This window comes from Symphodus melops, assembly GCF_947650265.1.
Source record: "Symphodus melops genome assembly, chromosome: 19".
Lineage (NCBI taxonomy): Eukaryota > Metazoa > Chordata > Actinopteri > Labriformes > Labridae > Symphodus > Symphodus melops.
In genome coordinates, this window is record NC_136709.1 from 20,739,227 (window position 1) to 20,764,906 (window position 25,680).

At 42.8% G+C, this 25,680-nt stretch overlaps 1 protein-coding gene across 5 annotated transcripts; it reads left to right on the forward strand.

Moving 5' to 3' along the window:
* The first annotated feature begins 1,258 nt into the window (after nt 1-1,258).
* On the forward strand, nt 1,259-24,504 carry letm1 (leucine zipper-EF-hand containing transmembrane protein 1). Of its 5 annotated transcripts, none has more exons than XM_079369753.1 (15): nt 1,259-1,615; nt 6,398-6,455; nt 6,909-7,404; nt 11,492-11,635; nt 11,853-11,990; nt 12,724-12,927; nt 13,058-13,177; nt 13,512-13,643; nt 13,808-13,966; nt 14,505-14,597; nt 15,078-15,110; nt 16,121-16,255; nt 16,404-16,597; nt 18,555-18,711; nt 18,835-24,504. In XM_079369753.1, the coding sequence occupies exons 1-15, from the start codon at nt 1,537-1,539 to the stop codon at nt 18,985-18,987; spliced, it is 2,295 nt and encodes a 764-aa protein (XP_079225879.1). In that variant the 5' UTR covers nt 1,259-1,536; the 3' UTR covers nt 18,988-24,504. The 5 variants fall into 5 exon arrangements, with proteins under 5 accessions (XP_079225879.1, XP_079225880.1, XP_079225881.1 ...); XM_079369754.1 differs by having other exon boundaries at nt 18,573-18,711; XM_079369755.1 differs by lacking the exon at nt 15,078-15,110.
* The last annotated feature ends 1,176 nt before the right edge of the window (nt 24,505-25,680 follow it).

The window sequence follows — 25,680 nt, forward strand, 5'->3', positions numbered from 1 at the left end:
GGGGCCACAAGCACTTGTTTTTCATGTCTGGCCCAAAGTCATCTGCCATTCACAATAGGTCAGGTTTAAATGATCACTTTTTTGAATAAGATAAACATATTGTGATATTTTATGTAATGAAAACATTGGAAAAAAATAAAATAAATCAGCAGGCCTATAACGTTATGTAGGCTTATTCTACCCTTAATTAGTATTTTACTCCATCAGCTTTAGCCCTAACTTTATTAAATGCAAGGCAGCACAGAATAACCCACACATACAGCCACCTATGTTGTTGTGCAAGCTGAAATACTGACTGAACTGAGTCTCTGGCTGCACTGACCTGATTATGGCAAAGCAGAGGCCCTCATTTTTTTTTCTCCATGAGCACTAACACTGACCTGTGAATTAAAGCATAAGCATGCAATACCAACAGACGCAGCCATGGGGCGAGAAACAAATTTCCTGAAATAACACAACTTCCGGCGAATGTTCATCCTTCAAAATATTAGCCGATTCAAAACGATGTCAATGAAGAAAATAAGGAGGATTCTCTGAATATAAAATATTAAAATATACAAGAAAATAAGAAAATGAATTATAATGCAGAAATACTTAGAACATAGAAACTTCTATTTGGTGCTTACAGGGGTCATGGTGCATTTCTTTCTTAATAAAAGTTGTATGTTGTCATTCTGATTGTTCATACTTTAAAATTACAAATCTTAATTTAATTTACACTTTTTGGTCAGATACACCTTTTTTAGCCAAAAGAATGGCTTTACAAATAAATGCAATAATAAAAAATACATTTTAGAAAGACATTTTAACTCTTAATAGTACATAACGGTAAAAGGTGTAAAGAAATAATATTTAAGAGGAAAATAAAATACATAGTAGCAACATGTACAATACAGTTGTTCACTTTAATTTGAATTAAGAGACAGCAGTGTTAATCTGTAGGGACTTGGCATGGGACCAGAAATATGGTAACTTGAGAGGTACTAGTTCACTTCCATAGCACTGCCAAGGTGCCCTTGAGCAAGACACAAAAACCCCCAACTGCTTTTGTGCTTTTTTTCATTTGCAGCCCATCAATATCAATTATTGCACGTCCATGGGATCATGTATTTCAGCCTATGTGTGTGTAGGATGTAGACGTAGTTATTTCCCCTTGCAGAACGAATAACTGACAGCTTCTTAAATAAAGGCTTTTATTTTGTAAACATAGCGGAAGTGTCTCCTCCCCACGCAACGCAACATTTCCCGAAGAATACGAAACACCAGTTTGACGTGACGTCGTTAGCCCGGCCCGGCTATCTGTCATCCGCGCAGAAGAAAAGGGCATGACATGCAGTTAGCTTTTCCTATGTACACTCATATATGCCTCGTGGACTGCTAAAAGCCTAAAAGAAGGATTTGGGGGTTTTTCTGTGTTCCGAGGTTTTTGCGGTCCGTCCTTATCGAGTCGACGTTTGAGGAAACAGAAGCGAGCTAATCGGCTAGCTAGCTAGCTCGTAGACTTATTTACTTACTGTAACTGTTAAAGTCCTCCTCATGGCGTTAATCCTGTTTACGAGGTCCCGGGCGCCTCTCATGAAAACATCCAGGTCATTAAAAAACGAATTCAGGAAAGGTAAGTTTTCTATTTTTTTTATTCATTATCACCACGCAAGACATTATAAAGTCTATAAATGAACATATTCGTATTAGTAAATTGAGCAGTCATGGCTTAAATGGGGCAGGTGATCCTGGGTTGATCATGTTTTGGTTTCCAGTAATGAAGATGAAGGGGGGTGACTCAAGGTGATCAGCATCCCACTTAAACCCGTATGTCTTAGTATTTACAGCTACGTTACACTTTATACTACTTTTGCATTACATGTGTGTTTCATGTTGAGGTTCGGTGTTATCACCTGTGAGAGGTATGGCAGCTCGATGCTGTGTTGAATTCAAAGTAGAGAGAAAACATGATTTGGGCTTCAGGTTATTTGAGGACAACATGGTGTGTGTGTGTGTTGAGGCTGGCGAGCGCCCCCCTTCCTCCACTGCAGTCTGAGAGGATGCTCGTCGTTTTGGCTGACAGGTTTCCCATCTGTTCATTCAGCATATTCAGATCTCTCCTTATCCTTATCCTAAGGCTTGGTTATAAAACTAGCGAGATGTTGGTTCTTTATGTTGTGCTGATTTGATTTCATCAGCCTATCGAGCACTGCTTTGTGTTAACACTTTCCAGGCTCCTTTTAGGGCCTTTGTGAGCCTTTATCGACCAGGACACTCTTGGTAAAGATATTTTTAATCAGTGTAAAAAGAAAATGAAATATAAAATTTTTATATAAATATTTGTTGAGTGTTTCTTTTGCATCATGGAGAACATCAGGTATTAAATACACAATATTACCCATGATATATAGCAGTATTGCAAGGAATCAGGGAGGGAGAGAGAGAGAGGGAAAAGACATGCATTAAAGGAGTTGCAGGTCGGATTTGAACCCAGGCCGCTAGCTTGGAGGACTATGACCTCCGTACGTACTCGCCACCAGCGCCACATGTTGTAGTATTGTGATACAAAACTGAGTAGTTTGAGAATCTATATCACCCACTTTTAATACTTGCATAACCGTGATTACATCTGTAATACTGCACCTGATTTATTTGATTCTTATTCCCATGTTTGTTTTTTGTTTTTTGTGAAACGTTCTTATTTCTCATGCAAACATATTGCACCTGTCTTGAAGTGGGCAGTGATAAAAAAGTAAAGAGGCCTCGTGTTACCTTGTGTCTGATAAGCGTTTCACGTTGGTTGTTATATAAGAGATACGCTGTAAAGATGATACCTCTCCTTCTTACGCCTTTGTATTTGTGAACTCTTTGTTAAGTAGTTGCACTCCAGCCGTTAGTGAGAGAGGGAAAAGACATTCCTGGAAACGTTAGAAAACTGTCTCCACTTCAGCCGGTGCATTAAAGCCGTGCTTATAAATAGATGAGAGGGTCATAAAACGGAATTTGTCCGTCTGCGCCGGGACGCAGGAGACGGCGTTCCTGGCTTCAGGCCCAGATTATCAGACAAATTGGACGATGAAAGGTCAGTGTCTGTAACAACTCCACCTGAGACAGACTGAGCCGCATTATGTGCTTTCAGTGCAGGTTTTTTCCTGTGAAGATTCACATCAATATAACAAGCAGAGCTGTGGAGTTTTAACAAGCAGAAATCAGACAGTTTCACCTCTGATTTCTTTATCATTGTCAAAAAAATTGTTTTTCTAGTTGCAGCAAACCAGCTAGCTGTGAATAAATAAGGATCGTTTTCAAACTCTACCTGCTTGAGGTCAATAGTTTTAGCGACTGATGGCCTTTCGTTCCTACTCTTTACTGCTGAACATTGACCAGAGTGCTGTCTTTGCAAAGTAGTTGTGCAGGGGTCGTTTATCAAAGGTTGTCAGGTCAGAAGTAATAAAGATTAAGGTGTTATCTAACAGTGTTAAAAGAATACAGGACATTCATGGTAGATAGAAGAAGTATTAGGAGTCTGTTCGGAAAGCATCTGCAGCCACACAATGACCAATTTATTGTTTATTTAGAGCGTTTAATGTGGATTTATTCAGCCACACTCACAATTACTTCCTCTCCGAGATGCCTGAGCGTGCACGTCTCAAACATCTGCGCTAACATTTATTCTGTACGACGGGCAGCGTCACCGTCGCCCCGTGGGAAATGACCTAAAAACGTCATACTTTATGGGTTCTATGAATGGAGCCGCTTGACATTTGAGAGCCACCTGCTGAGAAAGCCGGGCATCTCTAAACGACGCACAGTCTGGGCTGAAGCTTAACGGCGTCCTGTGCCATTTACACGATTGTTTTGAACCCGTTTCACGTTTGTTTCCGAACCGTAAACGCATACATGTGAAGTTTAACTAAGGTAGCTGCAGTGGATCTGCATGCACAGCTTGTAGTTCTATGTGGGATCCAGCAGTATCGGAGAATAAATCGTCAAGTGTGTTCTCCCAGTGATAAACCCAAATATGTAGCCTCCTTCTGCCTCTGCTACTTTTTCATCCAGAGGTAAACGTAGGGTCAAACTTTGGATGAAAGTTCGGCTTTTCTTTAATCCAGCAGAGAGTTGCACAGGTTGCGATTTTCAAAACAGGGTGGATTGTTTTTTGTTTTTTTTTCCTGTAAAAGACAGCTGAGATTCAAAGTAGAAAGTGTCTTTACCCAAACTAATAACAGGAGCACTCAGAGTCATGACCCCAGGTCTGTTTCGGTGCTATGCTGTGAATGAGGAAGTGCTATTAGGCTGCAGTTTTAGTGCTTCACAGACAGACAGCTGCAGGCTGCACGTAGAAGTCAGGCAGGCAGAGCGTGACCATGTCATGACCTCTCCTGGCCACAGAGCTACTTTATTTGAGTCAAGATCAACTCTAGGCCATCTCTATAGTAAACAAAGATCAACATGGCCTATTTATACTGTGGGTTACTTCACCAAAGCTACAGAAATGTTTAAGATCTCAACATTTTTCTTTAGAACCCCCTCCTTTGTCGTGACTTAAACTCATTTTTTCAGGAGTGTGAATCAGCGAGTCACTGAACTTGTTTCTATAGCAACGTTGACCCGCATAGGAAACTCAATACTGCAGCAACATTGCATTTGATTCATGCCCTCATACCTCACCTGTATTTACAAAGACGTTCATTCACAGGAGTCATTTTGAGGTTTAGTTTGGCTTCGCTGGGATCTTGTGCGTGACTCATGATCCCCCCCTCTCTATTCACTTTAGTTGAAGCAGAGCAAACAAGAATGTGTTGCCATGGAAACGTAAAACATGCTTGTGTAACATTGCTGAATGACTGTTTTAAAGTGTAAGTGTTTGAACATGTGTGTTTGTCTACAACACTAAGACACATGTGGAGCTCTTTTGAAGGTTCTTCACGATGTGTCGTTGTCCTGCACACAGTCAAGAGCTCAGACCTGAATGAGAATACACACCAAGTTAGTGAGGTGCTAATGTGCACCCAAAGGGCAAATGACTTAATTCAACCAATATATCAATGATCAGAATAGCTGACAATAACTTTATCACCATTTATTGGATTAATCGGTGCAGCTTTTGGTCATTTATTGGATGTAGAAGCGTCGTATGGTCAGCTCACATGTTCACTTTTTGTTTAACTATATGGAGCAGCACATGGGTTTAAAATTATTAAGTGAAAGTGTGTTTTATCCTCGTCTCTTTTCTGATTCATAAAGTAGATTTTCTTTAATACAAACCTGTATAAAATGTCTTTGATCGGGGTGTAACTACATTATCAGCTAAGTGATATAAAGAAAGGCCCTGCAACCAGATAGAGCTCATTCATATCTATCTAATGTGAAACCAAAACAAAAAAACCCTCCCCGGGTGTAAAAAGCACAAAGTGAAACCCTGCAGCGTTGTGAAGCTGCTTGCAGCGTCCAGGTGAATGCTCCTCTGTTAGCGGTGATCTCATGTATTTCCAGGGTTTTCTCTCGGTGCTACAGTTACTGATCGCTCGGCCACAAAAGGTGACTCTGTTCCAGTAAACTCTGTGTCCTCCTGGCTGCCTGCCAGCAACAGCCTGTCATGTTCAACCAGGCCTTACTGGGTTTACTCCAGCTCGCCACGTGACAGGAGAGGGGGAGGGGGGGGGGGGGGGGGGGCGTGGCTTAGCCATGTGCTTTGAGATGATAGGTTGAAAGTGTCTCACCACTCCGCCTTCTCTTTGCATGTACGTCATACTGATGGCGACCTCAGGGGTTTGGGAGCCTCACTGTTGGCCCCATAGAGGGTGTCAGAGTCCCAGAGGCCGGCGTTTGTTTTGAAGAAAACATACATGACAGAATATTCCTTAAAAAATGTAGTTTGTGGAGAGAAAAAAACATCAAAGCAAAATAATATAAGAAATTATTAAAACAAGTCTTTCTTTCAGTTTCAGATGAAAGTTGAACTTTTGTCCTAACATGGAGGATAATGAAACAGTTTAAAGACCAGTCAGAGACGGCTGCAGACTTTTTGCAATTCTTCATTGTGGTACGGCTAAATCAGTTTACATTCAGTTTATTTCTTCGTCCCCAGCTTTTAGGGAAATGTTTTTAAGAGCATTCAAAAATAAAACTAGGACAGACAACGCAGAAGATGACATAAAGACGTCAGGGGAATAATGCAGCAGACTTTTGTAGCATTTCTCGAGAAAGAGAATTGTCAAAGAAATAAAGAGTGACTTCAGAAACACGCAGAGGGACGCAGTGAGAATCTGCACACAGCTGCTGATGTGTGATCTGTTCATCTGTTTGTCAGCAGTGTCGTGTGCCGTATCTGTGTTTGTGTCTCTCTCCATCTTATGGCTTATTATCAGAGCGCAGCGTCTCATGTTTGTTTTTGTTTTTTTCTTCCTTTCAGGGAATCGACAAGATGGCGCCTGCTTCAACTGCACGGCGCTCAGACTCTCCAGTCAAAAGTAAGTCACAAAATATGCAGCTGAACATCGTCTCCACTTCAAAGCTCAAGTTCTGCATGCAGTAAAATAAAACCATTTTGAAACTTCACTTCAGTGTCACAGGTCTTCCAGGTTGTTGTTTTTTTGTGTTGCATAATGTACAAAGTGAATTTTGCTTGTGCAGCAAAGGGCACACCTTTTCCTTTAACCAACCTGAGCATCGATTTAAAGATGAAGTCTTGAAAGCTATCTTAAACACTGAAGTGAGAGAGCAGAGAGAAGTCACAAAGCAAACCCTGTAAAAACATGACGCCTTTGCTCAGGCACATCTCAAACTATACATTTCTATTTGGAAAGCAAGTTGTAAATCAATATTCTGTCTGCTAAGTTTCCCGCCTTTAACTGCCAACATGTGCAGCATGTGTCGAGTGTAAACTTTGTATTCTAAAGCTCCTGATTCTGTATTCTCCTCAGACTCGACGGGCTCAGACTCGGTAGTTCAGTCTCTTCATTCGGCCCCTCTCACCCCTTATCAGACGGCTTCATCGGCCCCAGCAGGAGTGCAGACTCACAGCGACTCTACTGCTCGTTTACGCCGGCGGCGGCGGCGGCGGCCTCTTCTTCATCTTACCCTGCAATCACAACGGGCCCACAGTGGACGATAGTAGGACCACAGGACGTGACCGGTGTTCGGTGGATACACACCTCCAGGAGGAGACTGGACGACTCGAAGGTGGAGAAGTCGCTGCGTTCGTTAAAGGATAAGAAGAAGAAGCTGGAGGAAGGAGGGCCTGTGTACAGCCCGACGCTGGCCAAACCTGTGAAAAGGACGCTCAGGCAGTGGGTTAAAGATGAAGTCAAGCACTACTATCACGGCTTCAGGCTGCTGTGGATTGATACAACTATTGCTGGGAGAATGCTGTGGAGGGTGCTGAACGGACACCCACTGTCCCGCCGCGAGAGGAGACAGGTGAGGGCTGCAGAGGAAAAGGAAGACATGATGTTGTTTCTCCAGTGTTTTTATCAAATTCAATTTACCTTGGAATTTCCCTCCTTTTTTTTCTTTTTTTCAATGCGGTCTTGTGCAACCACTAACAGGCCACACGTTCAGACAACGCTTAAAACAACAGAGTTGTACAGTTGGCTTGTGAGCAGCGGCAGAGAATTCGCGCTCCAGTAACAGTGTCAGATGTTTTCTTTAAGACTCAACACTGAAAATAGATGAATAATAGTCAAACTTCTCAGAATATAAAGTTGTTGAATGTGAGTTCAAAAGATTACATGTAGTCACACGTGCACTTTACCCGGATCTTGTCCTGCCAGCCCCCTCAATGATGCACGAGGTCGTGGTCAGCGATGTGAGGACGCAGCCAGTAATCTCTCTTAACAAGGCAGCAGGTGGAGTGATGATGTGTGTACCTGTGAGCAAAGACCCCCTTCCACAGACTAAAAAGCATCTTTTAGAGAGGCAGCCATTAAAAGTGAAACTGTAACACGAAACTTCCAAAGTTGTGAAATCTCCGTTTACCCGGATGTCCTCTTACACAATTTTTTCGCGCTTTGCAAAGAGAGTGTGCATTGTGTGTTTGTTTTTGTTAAGCCTTACTGGGCCCCTCCTTTTCAAGTATTTTGGCGGGATGCAGGTTTCTTATTTTCTGATCATGTTTGGTTTCTGACCAAACATGATCTGTTCGGTTTTCTGCAAACAATTCTTGAGCCACAAGTAGAATTTTTGTTTTTTGAAAGTTTACTGTAACAGTTTTATCTTTTATAATGACAACATTTCCAAAGAAGCCGCTGATATCAAACATGTTAACACTAAGGCGCTTAGATTGGATCTTTATTCCACTCGCGCTACAAGCTAATCTGGTAAAATAATCGGTTCTGATCAGCCTTGAGTTGGGACTGACCCTGCGATTGTCTGGGAGGAGGAATCAGACCTGAGTAATACATGTGGATAATCAAACTCGTGCTAAAACAACAAAGCTAGTGGAGGTACATGTGTTATGATTTTAGCTGCTCAGATTTAGCAGAGAGCATCTGAAGGTGATAAACTGAAATGTTGACGCGAAACCTTTCCAGTTACAGGACATTATTTAAGTTATTTGTCGTGTCTTGCTGGAAGCTCACAGAGCAGATAACCAGCAGGAGTTCAGAAGATTACTGATGACTTGGCTCACTTCACGTCCAACAACGCAGACATCTTGTTCTGCAGTGTGTAATCCACAGCTTCCCCAGCCTAATGGGATCAATTAAAGAAACTGGCTGCACGCTGAGTTTTACACTGAGCAGATTGGGCTTCTTGACCAAAGCTCTTTAAGGTGAAGCTTTATGTGTTGCCTCTTTGATTAACTTTAATGCCAGCCAGTGTTTACACTTAGCCCAAAGTTTCTCATCGTTGAGTCTGAGGTGAGGTTGGCTTTACTGAATCATGAGCACTGTGCAGTGTAAAAATAAAAACAGGTCACATATTCTCCTCTTGTTCAGTGTAAATAAATCTCAGAGCTCCTCTTCAACATGTGTGTGAAGTGTGTTGTTGTAAATCCACTCTGATCCTGTGTTTGATCATGTCTATAAACTCCTCTATTTCAGCCCTGCTCAGAACAGGCTGTTTCTGTGTCTGTAGCTTTAAATATGTAAATGAGCTGTGTCTGGCCACGCCCCCTCTCTGGAAGGGCTCGGGTGTACTCTGTGCTTTCTGGCTCCATGTCCTATTGTTTACGGTGAGAAGGCAGACTCAGAGGGCAGAACAAACACCTAGCTGTGGGAGTGTCACCCACCTGGAGGAGGGGCTACTGCCCTCTGTGATGTCATGAAGGGAAAATCTCCAAATGGCCCTTTTGAGCACACATTATCTGAAAAGTGGAGCAGGCAGAAGACAGAGAGGACGGACTTTTCTCATCATTGGGGGGTTTGTAGACAGACTGGAGACACATGTTAGAGAATCACGGTGTATTTTACAGAATATGTGACCTTTAACTTTCTAAACGTCACGTGGAGATTGAAGAGGAGACCGAACTCTTCCTTTTCTCTGACACGATAAGCTGCTTGTTCTGAATCTGCCGGCTGTGTGAAATTGAGATACGCTGTCCGGACCGAGGCTCGGTGCCCGTTCGTACATGTAACACGGGTTTGGCAAACGGCAAAGTGTCATTTCAGGGAAGGTGACCTCGTCACTTCAGGTGACACTCACACACTTATATCCGGCCTTAATAGTACAGGAAAGTACAGACTTAGTGGCCATGCTGTCAGGATCCAATTAATGAGGGAAATAACGAGTTTGTTTGTGGAGGACTTGGCCTCCAGTTCCCCCGTCTTAGCATCTTTTTGTGTACTTTGGCTGGATTTACTTTTTTAACTTTTTAACTGACATCAAACCAAATCATTAACTTGAATATAAAGTGGATTTGATGGAAAAATTAAAGATGCTTCTCTTCTAAGATTTAAAATAGATTCATAACATTCAACTTTGTAGCTCTTTGACTTCGTAGAACAACAAGACATTCAGCCCGTCTCACAGATGAGGATCAATTAATGACGCTCTCCTCCTCTGTGATCATGAAGGAAACCTGCTGTGTTGAAGCTTCTCTGACAACAATGCAGCAGCCAGTATGTCCTCCTTCTAACTTTAGATTCTGCTCCTGAATGCTCTGGATTTGTTTGGACCAGAGAAGGTAGAACGGCCTTCAAAGGGCTTTGAAGGCCGTTTTGGACGCCCCTGGGTTTGCCAGATATGAGAGCAGTTATCAGGTCAACAGGTGTTGCAGCGATGCAAGCGGGCAGTGGAACTGCTTCAGATAGAAGTGATTGTACCCGAGCTAAAAAGCCTCTGCATGTTTCTAATAAGCTCCAGCAGCAGAAAGCTGCTCAGACTAGGATCAATGTTGGAGATGCTTCTGAAAAATGGAGAGAGGTTAGAACGCAGAAAGCTTTACAGAGAAGCTGTCCTTATTCTAAAGAGGGGTTTTCCCAGGTTGCATTTCAGAGACAATAGTACACACACACACAAACACACACGCATCAGTGTAGTGGAGCTGCTGGTCAGGGCTGACGATGATGACCACAGTTTCCCCCCTTCATTAAACTTTCAGCACAGACTCATCTGCATCTTTTCTCATGCAGCTGACTCCCTCTGAGCGCCATCTACACTCCATTCATCCGAGCCGGCCTGGTTTTTTGCCTCCTTAATCTCCTCCTTTCATATTCACTTAAAAAAACTCAGGCCTCCATTAAAGGCCATTTTAATCTGTCGCCCCCTCCTCCCTCCTTTTGATGTGGGACTCTGGGAGATGATATACATGTCAATGGGCCTGCGGACAAAAGGCCTTTTCACTCATGCTGGCCTAAATCCTTCACCCTTCTTTTCCGCTGACATGCAGGTGGAAAGGGCGGAGAAAGACGGACTCGTGTTTTGGCCTTCTCTCCTCAGGGGTTGCTTCTGTCGATGCCCGGTTGGGATTGTGTCCCAGGACAGTCAGTAAGCCACAGTTGGACAGCTGTACAATGAAGTAGCCCACTGCTGGCACTGGTTCCTCTAATCTCAGAGGATTGTTCAGGTCTGTGCTGAACAAATGTGCTTCCTGTCGGCTCAAGGGGACAGTCTTCTGAGCCTTGTGAGGCAGAATGTTCAGCGTTCACTCCGCGCCTCAATGTGAAATAAAGCAGCGATGAATTAGGAGTTTTCTGTTGCTGTGGAGATGTATGGGCTCAGGGTTAAAAGTGCTGACTGCTGGAACTGTTAGTGGAGGGATTGAGCAGGGCGATTGTACAGTGGGACAAAGAGGATGAGGTAAACACACTCGTGGCTTCACGTGGCACTGTTGCCCTCTGGTGGCGGCGTGCAGAAAATGCAGCCTGTTGAGTTTCTTTTCAGGCTTTTTGTGCCTTTATTGGAAAGAAAGGACAGGAGTGCTGACAACACTTTGACACCATCAACCATGAGGCATTAAAAAAAATCTCCATCACTCAAAGAAGCAAACGTTTATTTTTAAATATGCAGTTTTTTTGTTTTTGTTTTTTTTAACTGAGTCCAGTCTAATTAAATGTTGTCTCTCCAGTTCCTCAGAACGTGTGCAGACGTCTTCAGGCTCCTCCCCTTCCTCGTGTTCATCATCGTTCCCTTTATGGAGTTCCTGCTTCCTGTGGCTCTGAAACTCTTTCCCAACATGCTGCCGTCCACATTCGAGACGCAATCCAAGAAGGTAATCAAGACGCTGACGCTGCACGAAACAGAAGAGAAACATCAAATCAGAAGCAGCTTTTATTTTCCAAGCTGCTGGACGTGCACTGAAATAATAACTACAGTGCATCAGTGCCGTTTGAGACGCATTAGCTCAACTACGGCTCTTTTGAAAACAGAGTAAGCATGAAGATGTTTGTTTTGGTCATCGTGCAGAATCATTCTGAATTTGTTCTCAGGAGGAGAGGTTGAAAACGGAGCTGAGGGTCAAACTGGAGATGGCGAAGTTCTTGCAGGACACCATCGAGGAGATCGCTCTGCGGAACAAAGCCGCCCAGGGAAACGTGACGGAGGAGTTCTCCACCTTTTTTCAGAAGGTTGGTGTCTCATTGAGAAACCACTGTCTGCATCTGCTGCCTCAACACACTCCGTTTGCAGTAGTCGTGTCGTACAGATGTTAAAGTCCAAAAGTTAATAATATCATAATTGATAATTTTTGCAGTCTTGAAAATGGTTTGTAATTTTTTTTTTTTGACTGAGAGAGACTCGCAAAAACGAATAATCTATAGAAAGACCACCAGCTATAAAGTCATTTTCTCTCTAACTGTGGAGAGATTTTCATGAGTCATTAATGAAGACAGCTTCCTACTTGAATGACTCCAAACCACGGCAACTTTAAGCTCCTGTTCCTGGTGGAAATAACAAGATTTAGCTTCAGAGCTTGCCGCTGAATTTATTTCCTCCACCTTAGAGGAACATACTTCATTCACTGTTTGCGTGACATCAAATGTAGTTTATCTCATCATAGTGTGTGATTGTGGAGGGTCAGGTCTGAGAAGTGAATTATGGGATGTTAGAAAATATTCTCACTACTGCCATCTGGTGGTAAACCAGAGGCATGTCTCCTGTGGTGCTTTGAGTTGAAGTTGTTGGTAATAAATATTAAAAGTGACATTTTTTTATTTTTTTACTATTATTAAAAAAAAGTTCTTTCAGAATAACATTCAGTCTTTCCTCATGATTTTGAAAGTTGGCACTTTTTCCTGCGTTAGATTTTAGTCGTCCGTCTTCCCTCGGGTGAATCAAAGCGTGACTCTTTCTTCGTTGTAGATCCGGGACTCTGGGGAGCGTCCGAGTAACGAGCAGATCATAAAGTTCTCCAAACTGTTCGAGGACGACCTGACGTTGGACAACCTGACCCGGCCTCAGCTGGTGGCGCTCTGCCGCCTCTTGGAGCTCCAGTCCATCGGGACCAACAACTTCCTCCGCTTCCAGCTCATCATGAAGCTGAGGGCGATCCGAGCGGATGACAAGGTGTGAATAAAACTTTCTATCAGAGTAGAATCAAATGTTGCTCAGAGGTCCTTTTTCTTGACTCTATTATTGAAATGTTTGAGACATTGAATATGACCGTGAGCCTTCTGTGTGTTCTCTGTTTTTCCAGCTGATTTCCGAAGAAGGTGTGGAGACTCTGAACGTGAACGAGGTGCAGGCCGCCTGTCGTGTCAGAGGGATGAGATCTCTCGGAGTCACAGAAGAACGACTGAGAGAGCAACTCAGCCAGGTACCAAGCAGGATTCTCTTTGTGCACACAAAGCGTTTTATATTCTCACAGCTGTGAGATGAGATCTGTGCAATGAACAATGTCATGAACATTTTGAGTTGATCTGACAGAGTTTAGCTGACCTTTTAATTATTGCTCGTTTGGAGGTGTTCCTTTTAGTTTGTAAAATTTGTGAATTGTAAAGTGCACGATTGGACTGGCTAAGATGTAGTCAAGGAGAGCTGCAGCCAGGTTACAAATGATGTGTGGTGTTATCGTCTTGTGTTTGTCCACGTAAGCTCACATACTGTATTTGTCCAAACCTGTGATATATACTGGGTTTGGCTTCTTGTAGTGGCTGGAGCTGCATCTGAACCAGCAGATCCCCACGTCCCTGCTGCTGCTGTCCCGAGCCATGTACCTCCCCGACACGCTTTCCCCCGCTGACCAGCTGAAGACCACGCTGCAGAATCTGCCTGAGATGGTGGTATGTTAAGAGTCTGGAGCTTTCTTTTTAAACTGTGGTGAAGACATAACTGATCACAGCTGATCTGACAGACTTTTCTTGTAGATATGGAATTTAGAGGTAGGATTAGTTAGGAAGTAGAACCGTTTATTTGTCATATTTTGGTACTCACTCTTCTCCCTCAGACAAAGGAGGCCCAGCTGATGGTGGCAGAGATGGAGCTCTCCCAAGTGGACAATAAAACCAAGGTGGAGACGATGCTGCTGGAGGAAGAGGCCATACGCCAGGACAACAAGGACAGGGAGATGGAGAGGCTGGCGGACGCTGCAGAGAAAGCTGTCCGGGTAACAACTCTTATGATGACGGTTCAGGATACTTTGTTTGTCCTGTAGCTAGATTTGTTCTGCAGCCTGCGGCGTGATGACATCCATTATAACACAACTACAACAACGACCGAACAGGACACAACACATTACAGAGAGAGAGAGAGAGAGAGAGAGAGAGAGAGAGAGAATGATTTCAAAACATGAAACAAATCCTAAAAAAAACGATCAGGACATGTAAGAGAAAGCCATATCATTCAATTAAATAAACTCTTGATGTAAGCCCGGTCAAGTCAAGTTCAGGACCAAAACAAATGAATAAATATGCAAATATGGGCAGACGAGAAACGAAAGCTTTTAATTCTTTCTGCTCTTTAAAAAAAGTGTTTTGGTTGTCTTCACACTCCCGTTTCATCATCCTCAAATTATCGTCAAATAATTCCCCTTGGATCTGTGTCGCTCTGAGGGTTACTTGAATTTCCCTCGGGATCAATAAAGTATCTATCTATCTATCTATCTATCTATCTTGTAAGATTGACCGTTTGGTTGCTCTGTGCAGGAGGGAGAGTTGGAACACGAAGCCGAGCGGGCTAAAGCTGTCGATGCTTCAGAGAATCTGAAGGATACCGCCCCAGTCATCGAAGCACTGAAGGTAAAGAGCATGGAGCCGGTTGTTTTCATTTAATGTAAAAATCAAGTTTTACATTTCAATGTGAAAGTTTCAAGACCATTTATGACATTTAAAAGAGGAGCAGAATTAAAAAATCTTCACTCGTCTCAGATCCGATAAAAATACGATTTTTCCCGTCAACACTTCTATTTTTGTTTTGCTGTCACGAGGCATCTTGAATTTTCTGTTTGTGCACACGACGGGCTTTTTAATGAGTGAAGACAAGCAGCCCCATAAACATGAACTCCTTCTGTTTATTATTTAGAAAGTCAACATAACTGGCTTTCGATCTCAAATCATTATCGAGTCAGATAATTTAAGTGTGGGATATCAGGTTTTATTTAACTCTCCTTCAGCAGGAAACATTGATTCAGATATTGCATACTGTACGTCCAGGACTGTGATTCATGCATTAACCTGTTGCCTCCTTTTTCACGTGGTCCCTCCTGTTGTGTCACACAGTTTGAACAGTGGCAGTCATTCCTGCGTTTCCAGGTTAGGTTTAATGATGTCTCCTCCTAAATGTCCCTGACACCCCCCGCCCCGGTTTATCCCCGCACGCACAGCATCTGCTCTTTCTCCCAGCGGAGCCCGGATGACGGCTAAACAGCACTTGCATCTTATTCTGGCATTTGATTAAACTTATTTCAGTCTGCCTTTTGATCTCCGGCCCAGAGGGAGCGGGAGCATGATCCCAAATTACAGGAAATAACCTCTAAATGTACATTTTAGTGGCTGTGATGAGATGGATGTTAACATCGGCCCGCAGTGCGGAAATAAAAATGAAGCGAGGGCAAACCACTGCAGCTCGTATTTAGCTGTGTGCTCTTAAGCAGGAGGAAAAGCAGACATTTCCTTTTGACTTCAATCTGATACTTTCTCCCTTTTCTTAAAATGCAGGCATCTATATTCATTTTGATTACAACACAGCCATGTCCAAGTTGTTCTTTCATTATTTAAAGAACGTCCCACCAACTCAGAAATGCCAAATATAACCTGCAAATTCTGCTTGGCCCGCATCTCCATGAAGCTCTCCTTCTCTTCTCCTCGTGGATCCTTCCAGGCTGTGTCACCGAGATGAACCCTTCCCTCTTTATCTAACAGCGCCGCACAGTTCCTCCTCCTCCTCCTCCTCCTGTGGTTACGTGTTTTTAAGGGTTATGGGGAGTATCCCTGTGTCCTCTCGCTCTTCCCTCGTTTACCCCTTTCTATGTATTCGGGTTGTCTCTGATGTGGGTTTTATATAAAGTGCACATGTGGTATTTGTTAAACGTTTGATCCTTTGACCTACTTTTAATACAGAGCCTTTTTTAGAGGGAAAATGTTGAACTTTAACTTCTGTTTTTTAAATCATTCTTTAACTAGAAGTCCTCTCTAAAGCAAGTTGAATGTCCTTTGCTTCATGTGACTTATTTCAAGTTCAACAAGCCTGTATTTAACAAATGGTTTTAATTTAAATTGTCATTTCGGAGCAAATTTATTCAATCGTTTTGTTTGCGTTCCAGGGCGAGGAGATCACCAAAGAAGAGATTGACATGTTGAGCGATGCGTGCACGAAGCTGAAGGAGCAGAAGAAGCTGCTGACTCTGGAGAAGGAGGAGCTAGAAGAACTGAAGGACGACGTCCAGGAGTACAATGAGGTGTCTGTCGTAGATCTGTCATAATGCTGTTCAAATCACCAGTTTGTTAAAACCTGTGTAAACTTGAGTTGCGTTGACTTAAGAAGAAGAAGAAGAAGGTGTGACTGTGACTCAGCTTTAATCATGTGTTTATTTGTTGTGTTTTTAGGATCTGGAAGAGATAAAGAAGGAGCTTTCTAAGACCGGCCAGGAGAAGGGGGTAGAGGAGTCGAAGGCGAGCAAACGTTTGTCCAAGAGAGTGAACCGCATGATCGGTCGCATCGGCAAGATCATCGGGGAGCTGGAGAAAGACAAGGTCATCCTGGACGGACAGATGGACAGTGGGAGCTCTCCACCTGTGGGGTAAGAGTTGGACGTGTTGTTTTTTTTCTTTCTTCTTTCTGCTGCTGTTTGTGATTGTTCATAATGTTGGGTTTAATTTCATGATGCTTTGTAGTGGAGCTGCAGAGTAGCGACTTGGCCGTGTGCAAGTTTGTAGCTGAAGTCGTGTTTAGCCTAGCTTAGCTTAGCTCGGCTTAGCTTAGCTTAGCAACCTGAGTGAGCAGCTAGCCCGGCGCTCTTCAAAGTGACCACACCCACATTTCTTATTCGTCTCGTAATCTGAATCCTGACAAACCAAGGAGGAACCGTCTCTCTTCTCCACATGGTGGCCAGGCTAGCAGCTTTAGGGGGAGTTTGAGCTTCTGTCAGTGTGAACACAGACTTAAAAACAACAAACCCAGAGGGAGTTTGACTTCTGTCTCTGTCTGCAAAATTATTTCTCCACAGTAAATTTAAAAAGTGATATTTGCCACGTTTGTATTCAGAAAGTCACCTATTCAGCCTTCAAGCAATGATCAGCTCTTAAACTCGACTTTTTGAACAATCCTCATCATCTTCTTCATCATCATCATCATCTTCATCATCATTATTGTTTTCATCGTAAAATGGTGGTGGAGATACAACAACAAGGAACAAATGGTTTCCCAGACGAATGCACAGCAACATTTATTGATGCTAAGTTTTTAGTTTACAGTTGAAAAACCAAAAGAAATAAAGTTCCTAATTGATTGAAACATTTTACAGATTATTCTTTACTAAACATAGTGATGCCACAAGGTAAGCTCAACTGTGGAAAACCGCCATTTGCTTGCTTGCTAAATACTGACATTGCATCATGATTGTGGACCATCCGCTGCTGAAATGAGGGATGCACAGATCAGACGCTGGGATCAGATATTGACCCCGTACCGACTCGTAGTTATGGAACTGGTATCGAGCGATGTCGGTGTCATGGGAAGTGTTGGATCAGTGCATCCCAAACTAAAATTTCTCTGCAACAAGCTCCCCTTCCTGCTCCCTACATCAAAGTGCTGCACTGTGCTGTGGGTGTTGTGCTCCCGTTTTAAAAACAGGGCTGTCAAATAACATTGTAATCGCAATTAATCATTAAATACTAATAGTTAATCACGATTATTTACTTTTTTAATCACGTTTGAAATCCCATGATTTCGCATGTAAAATTTTAAAGCCGAGAGTGCTTTACCTTCTGTCTGAATTCAACCGTGCTTTTATTTTGAAATAAAGTAATGACCCTCTGTCCTTGTTGAACTGAAGCACAGAAACAGGAAGTGGTTAGGAAACCCAATCTGACGTGAAACAGCTCAAAGGAACAAACGGTACCAAAGGTCGTTTTCGCCTGTTTGTCTTGACTCAGAGAGAATCACTCCCATGATTCTCCGCCAGCTTCAAAGTCCTCTTTTGTTATTGCTTAGATTGAGAGCCCCCTGGTGGTGGAGTTTACGTACTGTGCGTTTAATTAATAGTGATTAAGTAGTTAACGCTGACAGCCCTGATCAAATATTTATTTTGCTCTGAAATGAATGAAATCCGATACAGTAACTCACAGTGATTCATTTTAAAGACTTAAAAAAGGCAAAGTGGCATCAGTTTAGTTTAGGGATAAACTGATGATTCATAATGTTAAATATCTGACTAAGCATTTACAACTATTTTAGGCTCAAATTAAATCTTGGTTAGTTTTTTTAATTGCTTTTTTTTGCTGAGTCATTGTCTTCAGCTTTGATCTCAATCAGCTTAAAAAACTCCTTCCTAATAAAAATCCTTATTATCCTAATAAGAATCCATTAATTCTAAGTAACACGTTAGCACAGATTCACTTTGCTCTAATCTGAACTTTGATGTGAATAGAAATCAAACTCCTAAATTGGTGTGATCTGGGAACCCCCGAATGCAGCATGCCGACTTCTCCACCGCATTTTACGTGCGGTCAAACCTTGTAACCGTTTCCTGTATGCAGTCTGTTCTACACCTTCAGGGAGAACCTGATCAGCATCGACGAGCTGATCGGCGTCATGCGGCAGATCCAGAACATTCCAGAGCACAAGCTGCAGAGCATCGCCGACGCCCTCGACGACAACAAGGACGGGAAGATCGACATCGACGACGTCATCAAGGTAGGAGGACACGGCTCAGATTCATCCTCGGCTTTTCACTCCTCAAACAAAATAAATTAAAAAAATAATAATACTTAAAAGTTTGAGCTTCTTATGAATTCCTTTCACCTCACATCATCCCAGGTGGTGGAGCTGATCGACAAGGAGGACATCGACATCTCCACCTCTCAGGTGGCGGACATCATGGTGATGCTGCAGAAGGAGGAGAAGCTGATTGAGAAGGAGAAGGCCAAAGAAAAGGCGGAAAAAGAGCAGGCAGCCACACTCAACCACTAACTCATATTCCACGAAAGACGCACACAGCACTCAAAAAAAAAAACAACAACAACAACAAAAAAACAAAAACAAGTTTGTAGCTGGTACCCGGACTAAGAAACTCCGGCTCACCTGGAACCTTCTGAACGGGTGACGAGAGAGTCCTGAGGTAACAGCTGCCTTCTCAAAAAAAAAAACAACAACAACATTTCACCAAAAATATAGCTGCGAAACTAAAAATGAAATGGAAGGCGCACAAAGCTAAAACAGAGATTATGTTAAAACTCTTCTGGACTGATCATGTATCGTATGGTGATATTTGGATTTAAATAAGTTAACTGAATAATTTATTAACACGAGGAACAGAATGACAGGAAGTCGTGGGTCGTTCTTCTCCAAACGTTTGAAATCGTCGAAGGGAGAAAAATAGATGGAAAAATGAAGTTTGAGAAAATTTGATCAGAAGATTTATCGTTTCGAGTTTGAGGTGAACCGTCTTGCCTTTCCTCTCCTCTCCATTCACGTCATCATCTCAGAGAAATGAGCCATCATTTCTGGACTTTGCACAAAGAAAATCATTGTCATCACTTTTATTTCTTTTTCCTTTTATTTCTTTTTCCTTTGGTTTTATTTATCCATGCTACACTCATATTGTGAACAAACCTGTTATTAATAATGACCCGTACACAGACAGGGTAGCTTGTCGCTGGATGGAGCGCGTGTAAATGGTGGCTGCAACCAAATATGTAATAACACAGAGCAAAAGGAGGTCATTCAACTCCACAGAATCATGTGTGGAAAAAAAGCTTTATAATTATTCTAATCACAGCTTTACCTTCATCATTTCCTCTAAAACCAAAGTACACAGAGAGTTTGTGCTGTCGAAGTTTTGGATGTTTGATTTAGTAACCAAGGACCGAAGCTAAAAGACATTTATATCATCATATAAACAAATATTGAACTGTTTTTGCTTTTTATTTTGTATTTAATGTTCTTATGTGTCGTCTGAATTTAGCACAGCTCTTCTTATATATCTTCCTCTTTCATTCTGTAGTTTTCTCTAACAAGCCAAAGTGTCTAAAGACAGATCCATAGAACTCCTGCAATCAGCAAAATGACGACTTATACAGGAAATTGAGAGCAGGGGTGTGTCCAGACTTTTTGTACAGGGGGGGGTCTGAAGTCTTCACATTGATTGATTGATGATTTATTTGTCCCTTCTGTCTGAACTCATCGATGATGTCACCACATCGTCTTTGAATTCAAAGTCACAATTTAAAGTAGTGTTGTACTCAAAACGGGTCTTGGTCCTTATTTGACACCTTCTCGGTCTCGGAGCGCTCTGGTTCTGGTCTTGTATCGGAGCGCTCTGGTCCTGGTCTTGTCTGGTAGCACTCTGGTCCTGGTCTTTTCTTGGTCTCGGTCTCAGAGCGCTCTGGTCCTGATCTTGTCTCGGTCTCAGAGTGCTCTGGTCCTGGTCTTGTCTGGTAGCACTCTGGTCCTGGTCTTGTCTTGGTCTCGGTCTCAGAGCGCTCTGGTCCTGGTCTTGTCTCAGTCTCGGAGCGCTCTGGTCCTGGTCTTGTCTCGGTCTCGGAGCGCTCTGGTCCTGGTCTTGTCTCAGTCTCGGAGCGCTCTGGTCCTGGTCTTGTCTCGGTCTACATCAGTGTGATCTTGAATACAACACTATTTTAAAGTGATACTAAAATAGTAAACAAACATCTCTGACAAGACAAATAGCCAATCATGTTTTAGGACTTTTTGGTGGCCAATAAGATTCGAAAGGGGTCCACTCATCTGGACACGCCCCTTTTGAGGCACAGTCCCAATTCACTATTCAATGACTCAATTATCAATATGCACAGTGAATTTATTAAATCATTCAGTTTGAAAAAAAAATAAAAAATCGACACAAACCAGAAAGTTCCTCACAGGATGTTTGAGCACAATCTTCTGTTTGACATGAAATGAAAAGTGTTTTCTTCTGCTCCTGTTAGGAAACAGGAATTCTGATACCCGAATTCGTGATTGGACGGTGACGTCGTCAAACGAGTCGGGCTCGGACTCGCTGTTATATGAAAGCCGTGAGGAGTGTTTGATGTTTCTGAGACTCGTAGTCTGGAAGTCGTCTTCTTGTGAACGTTCAGCGGTTCAGTTTGTGATCGTATTAATATCCTCTCTGAAGTTTGAAGCAAAGTGTCCTTCTCGTGTCTTGATGCAGATATTTTAGTTTTTGTAAAGAGAGTTTAAGGCAGGACGACCCGGATGTCACGAAGGCGGGTAAAGATCGGGCCGTTTGATGCACATAACGATTCCTCTGTTGTTGATTTGTTCTGTTTGCACCGTGACGATGAATGTGTGTGAAGAAAAGAAAAGTTTAATTCTATATTTGAGGTCTTCTCTCTTCCTGTGGACGTTTGGTAAACGGCGTTCGCACGACGGATCAGCTCGGCAAGTGTTTAGTGGGAGATTCTCCTTTCGCACCCGCCTAGTTTTCCCAGAGTCGTCCTGTATAGAAGATCTCTGCAAGTGTTTTATTGAATCCACTCTCAGACGTGTAGACGATCAAGAGGCCGTTCATCTCACATGAGACGTCGTCCCGGTTCAGACCATGCGCTGCCCCCCCCCCCCCCCCCCCCCTCAGTGGGTCGAGGGTTCCTGCTTGGTCTGGGACCAGTCGGGCTGATGGGTGCAGGGTAAACACCCGCCCAAACATGGTGCGCAGCCAGCTCCTCTGGAGGGTTGTGTTTAGGTTAGAGACGACCCTGCGGGACCATGGCACGCTCCCTGCAGCGTAAATCAGCCGTCTGAGTAAACACGTCAACGAAATACTTCTCGATTACACTCGGCAGGAGAGAGCGGCGTTTGTGAAATCACGCCTGACAGGACAAACTCAGGGGAGCGCTGTGTCCTTTGTATGCTCTGCCACTGTTTCTACGCACAGAGCACTTGGAGGTGTATAAGACAGGGAGGTATTTTAGAGTTTTTAAGGCTGGCGGAGATCGATGTGTGAGGTTCAGTGTGTCGACAAAGAGACTCCAAAGGTGAACACAGAGAAGATCGGCTAAAACGCAGCGTCTGCAGGAAACGTCTCCTTTCTTACCAAGAGGCACGTTTGGCATCTTTCAGATTTGTAAAATCTTCTTGATTCTCTCGTCAATCATTCTGCAGTATTTGTGTATATATACCTTCAGACGCTGACTTACACGTCGGATGTTTAAAATAAAAAATAAAAAAGAAGACATTTCTGTCAGATAAATCAAACTCCTCGTGAACAGATAAGATCGGTAGAGAGATGAATCGTCCTGCTTTGTCCACAGGGGGCGCCAAAATCAACGCAAACCCAAAACATTCTTACAGGATCTTTGAATCATTCCAACCTACTTTGAATATTTGTATTCCTCCACACAGAGAGAGAGAAAGAAATAAAACGAAACATTTAGGCAGTGGAGGTTCAGGCGGTTTGCAGGAGACTAAAAGCCCCTTTAGGACTTTGCCTTGGGCTTTTTTTTTACGTTGCCACGGTAACAGACAGGTATTGATGTTGTTTGATTTTGACTAGAAATATCTCGGTTTTTCAAAAAGAAATCTGGCATTGTGAACCCCCCCCCCCCCCTCCCGGGAGGGTCCTGCAGCTGGTCAGCGCGCTTCCTTCTCTCCGGGGCGACAGTGCTTGTTGTCGGGCAGATTTCCGAGCTCTCCTCTCGGAGCGGTGTTTACGCCGTGTTGTTCGAGCCGCTTTCTTTTAAAACCGTCAGAGAAGAGAGATGAGCTGACATCGCTCATTCATCGCGTTATTGCACTATTGCTCATCATCGATACGGGAGGAGTGAGTTGGCGTTTGGACTCAGGGCGTGAAAGGAGCTGAAGCTGGTGTGTCGGTGCGATCGAGGAGACAAACCGTCCTGAAAAAAGATTCCTGTCGAGTTTTAATGAGAAAAAAGTTGTTGATCTTTTGTACTCGAAGAACAAATATTGAAAGCAATAAGTCATTTATGCAATGTGTACCTTATTTTGAGTTTTATTTTAGTGAGGTGTTGATCTGTTCAAGCATATTGTAATATATGTACATTAGAAACATGGTGCAGAAAGCGATATCTCTCCTCGATATCAGGCTGCTTGTCGAGATGATTTGCGTGGTTATTATACCGACTTTTTGATGACAGATGTACCCGCTATATTTCCTTTTATAAGTATTTTGCACTTGACCTTTTTACCGCTAGAGGACTGCTGCTTTTTTTTGTAGAATATATGCAAGTGTAAGGAAAGGAGAACATTTTCCCTCCGGAGGTGGGAGAAGTGGAGACGGACGGCGAGGATCAGCAGCTTATTTTAAAGTCAGGGAAACGCGACGCAGAGTCGGAGTCTGTTTGAAGGCAGACGCACGTAAAGGAGCAGCTAAGGCCTCTCAGGTCAGGTCTGGAAAAAAACATCTTTAGTGAACTAAATCTGATTATTTTTTTTATTTTTTTTTATTTTTTAATATGACCCCATTTCACACAAAGCTGGGACGATGAGAGAAGTCAAATTAAAAACAGGACGTGGATGATTTTTAAAACATCGAAATCTCATATTTCACTGAAAGTAGCACAAAGACAGAGATTCTGTAGCGTTGAACTTCGACTGTGGATTTTGATGCCAGCAACGTGTTACTAAAGATTTGGGCCTTGGTGTCGAGCATCGCCTCTCCAAGTGGCAATATTCACCTCTCCACTCGGTGAAGTTTCCCCTCGCGTTCGTGATGAAGCTGGAGAAAGGGAATATTCATGCATATATGCATTCATGAATATTCAAGAATAAATCAAGTTCAGAAACGTCTGATTTGTTGTTTTTGTTCTGTTTTTAATGAAATGTGAGGATGTTTTTAACACATCGTCCCAACTTCTTTATGACAGTGCAGCCACCATCTTTGAGACGAGGAATGCTGATGTTCAGGCAGAACACGAAGCCCGTGACAGAGCGAGTCCAGGTGTTAGCTTTAAGCTAACGCAGCGTAAACTCTGAATCTGTCCGTCTCATCTGAGATTCATCAAATCATGAAAACGTGTTTCGCTTTGTGCCTGAACTCGTCTTCAACGCGTCGTTTTCAGGTTGTCACGGATGAAAAAGCGGCCGGTTGGACGCCGTGATCGGCTCTCATGATGTTAAACGCCAAACGTAGTTTTCGGAGATACTTAATGACGATTTTCTTAAATTCAAGGTGTTGATCTGTTTTCAGGAAACAGCAGAGAAACATTTAAAAGGTGAGGCGATGTGTCACATCATCTTTTGTCTTCGAGTTTCGATGATCGCCCACTGGAGTTTTTGTTTGGACATAATTATCATGTTTTATTTATTTATTTATTTAATCAACTTTTTTTCAAATACGTTTATTTTGTATTCATACAAATGTAGAAATGGACCTGAACTGGATTTGACCTGTTTGAAAAAAACAAAAAAAACAACCCTCTCTGTGTTCTTGTTTAGACTCACTCATCGAGTTTTTCCTTCAGTTAGAAAAAGTGAATCAGACGTGTTGAATAAACTTTGGATGATCCTGGATTATTATTCCTTGTTTCATTTTTCTTTCCCGTTTTGCATCTCATACTCCCCGTCGTCTCTCCTCACTCTCACACAGCTGTTTTAGGTTGTGTGTGTGTGTGTGTGTGTGTGTGTCACCTCCTAAGTCTTCCATGCAGCCATTTTATTAATTCCTCCTCCATCCTCCAGGCGTTGTGTCCACCTCGCATGTTCCCGAGCAGTAAAGAAAGTTTGTAGAACAGAAAGTTCACAACAAAAGAGAGAATTAATATCGAATAAAATAATATCAATCAGAACAAAGAAAATACCAGAAATAATGATGCACATCGCATCGGATGTTTAATTGGTGCTGTAAGCAAAAAAACCCAGAAGTTTATATTTTTAAGAATTTAGTTTCCACAAAGAAAAAAACGGCACTTTAAGAGATAAATGTCACAGATTTGTGTTTAGTGTGTAAAAATGTGCAGAAAGGACAATCAGAGCTCGTGATCGCCCCCCCCCCCCCCCATGATGAAGAACACAATCTGTCCCTTCACATCACAAACTTCTGTGAGTGCCTGAACAGAAACGGTTTCATGAGCAGATAATCGGAGGGACAGGAAATACTCGCTGAACGATCAGGATTTAATAGAGTGTGATTGTGTTTCCTCTTGTGTTGCACCAAACAGTGTTAAAGGATGAATGTGTGAGCACCAGCATGACACCAGGCCAAACAATCTCTAAATCCAGCGTTGTGTTGTTACCGTAAAGCTTCGAATAAAAGCTCATCCCAATTTAAGGCCCGGTCTCTTTTACGTTTCGACCAATGAAAGCAGGACAAAAAACAGCGAGACTTCAACAGACACTTCGGCTAATCTGAAGTCTCCGCTCAGCCTCCATCTCCCCTCGCAAACAAGAGCTGATGTGCAACATGTTGCACATTCTTCCTTTAACATTTCAAAGATGGGACGAAGAATTTGAGGCTTTATTGAATAGAAGCAGATCATTCAGAGGTCATATAAACTATATAAATAGGCGTTCTCTCTCTCTCTCTGTAAATATGCTCAGAGGTCAGGTGGATTTCCTTGACGTGCAGCAGCTAACACCACGGTGAGGAAGAAACATCCTCGACTGGATTACATGAAGGTTTGCAGGATGAAAATGTTCCACCTGTAACTTCTGAATCTGAAATGTTTTCACATCTTCCTGCTGCAAAGA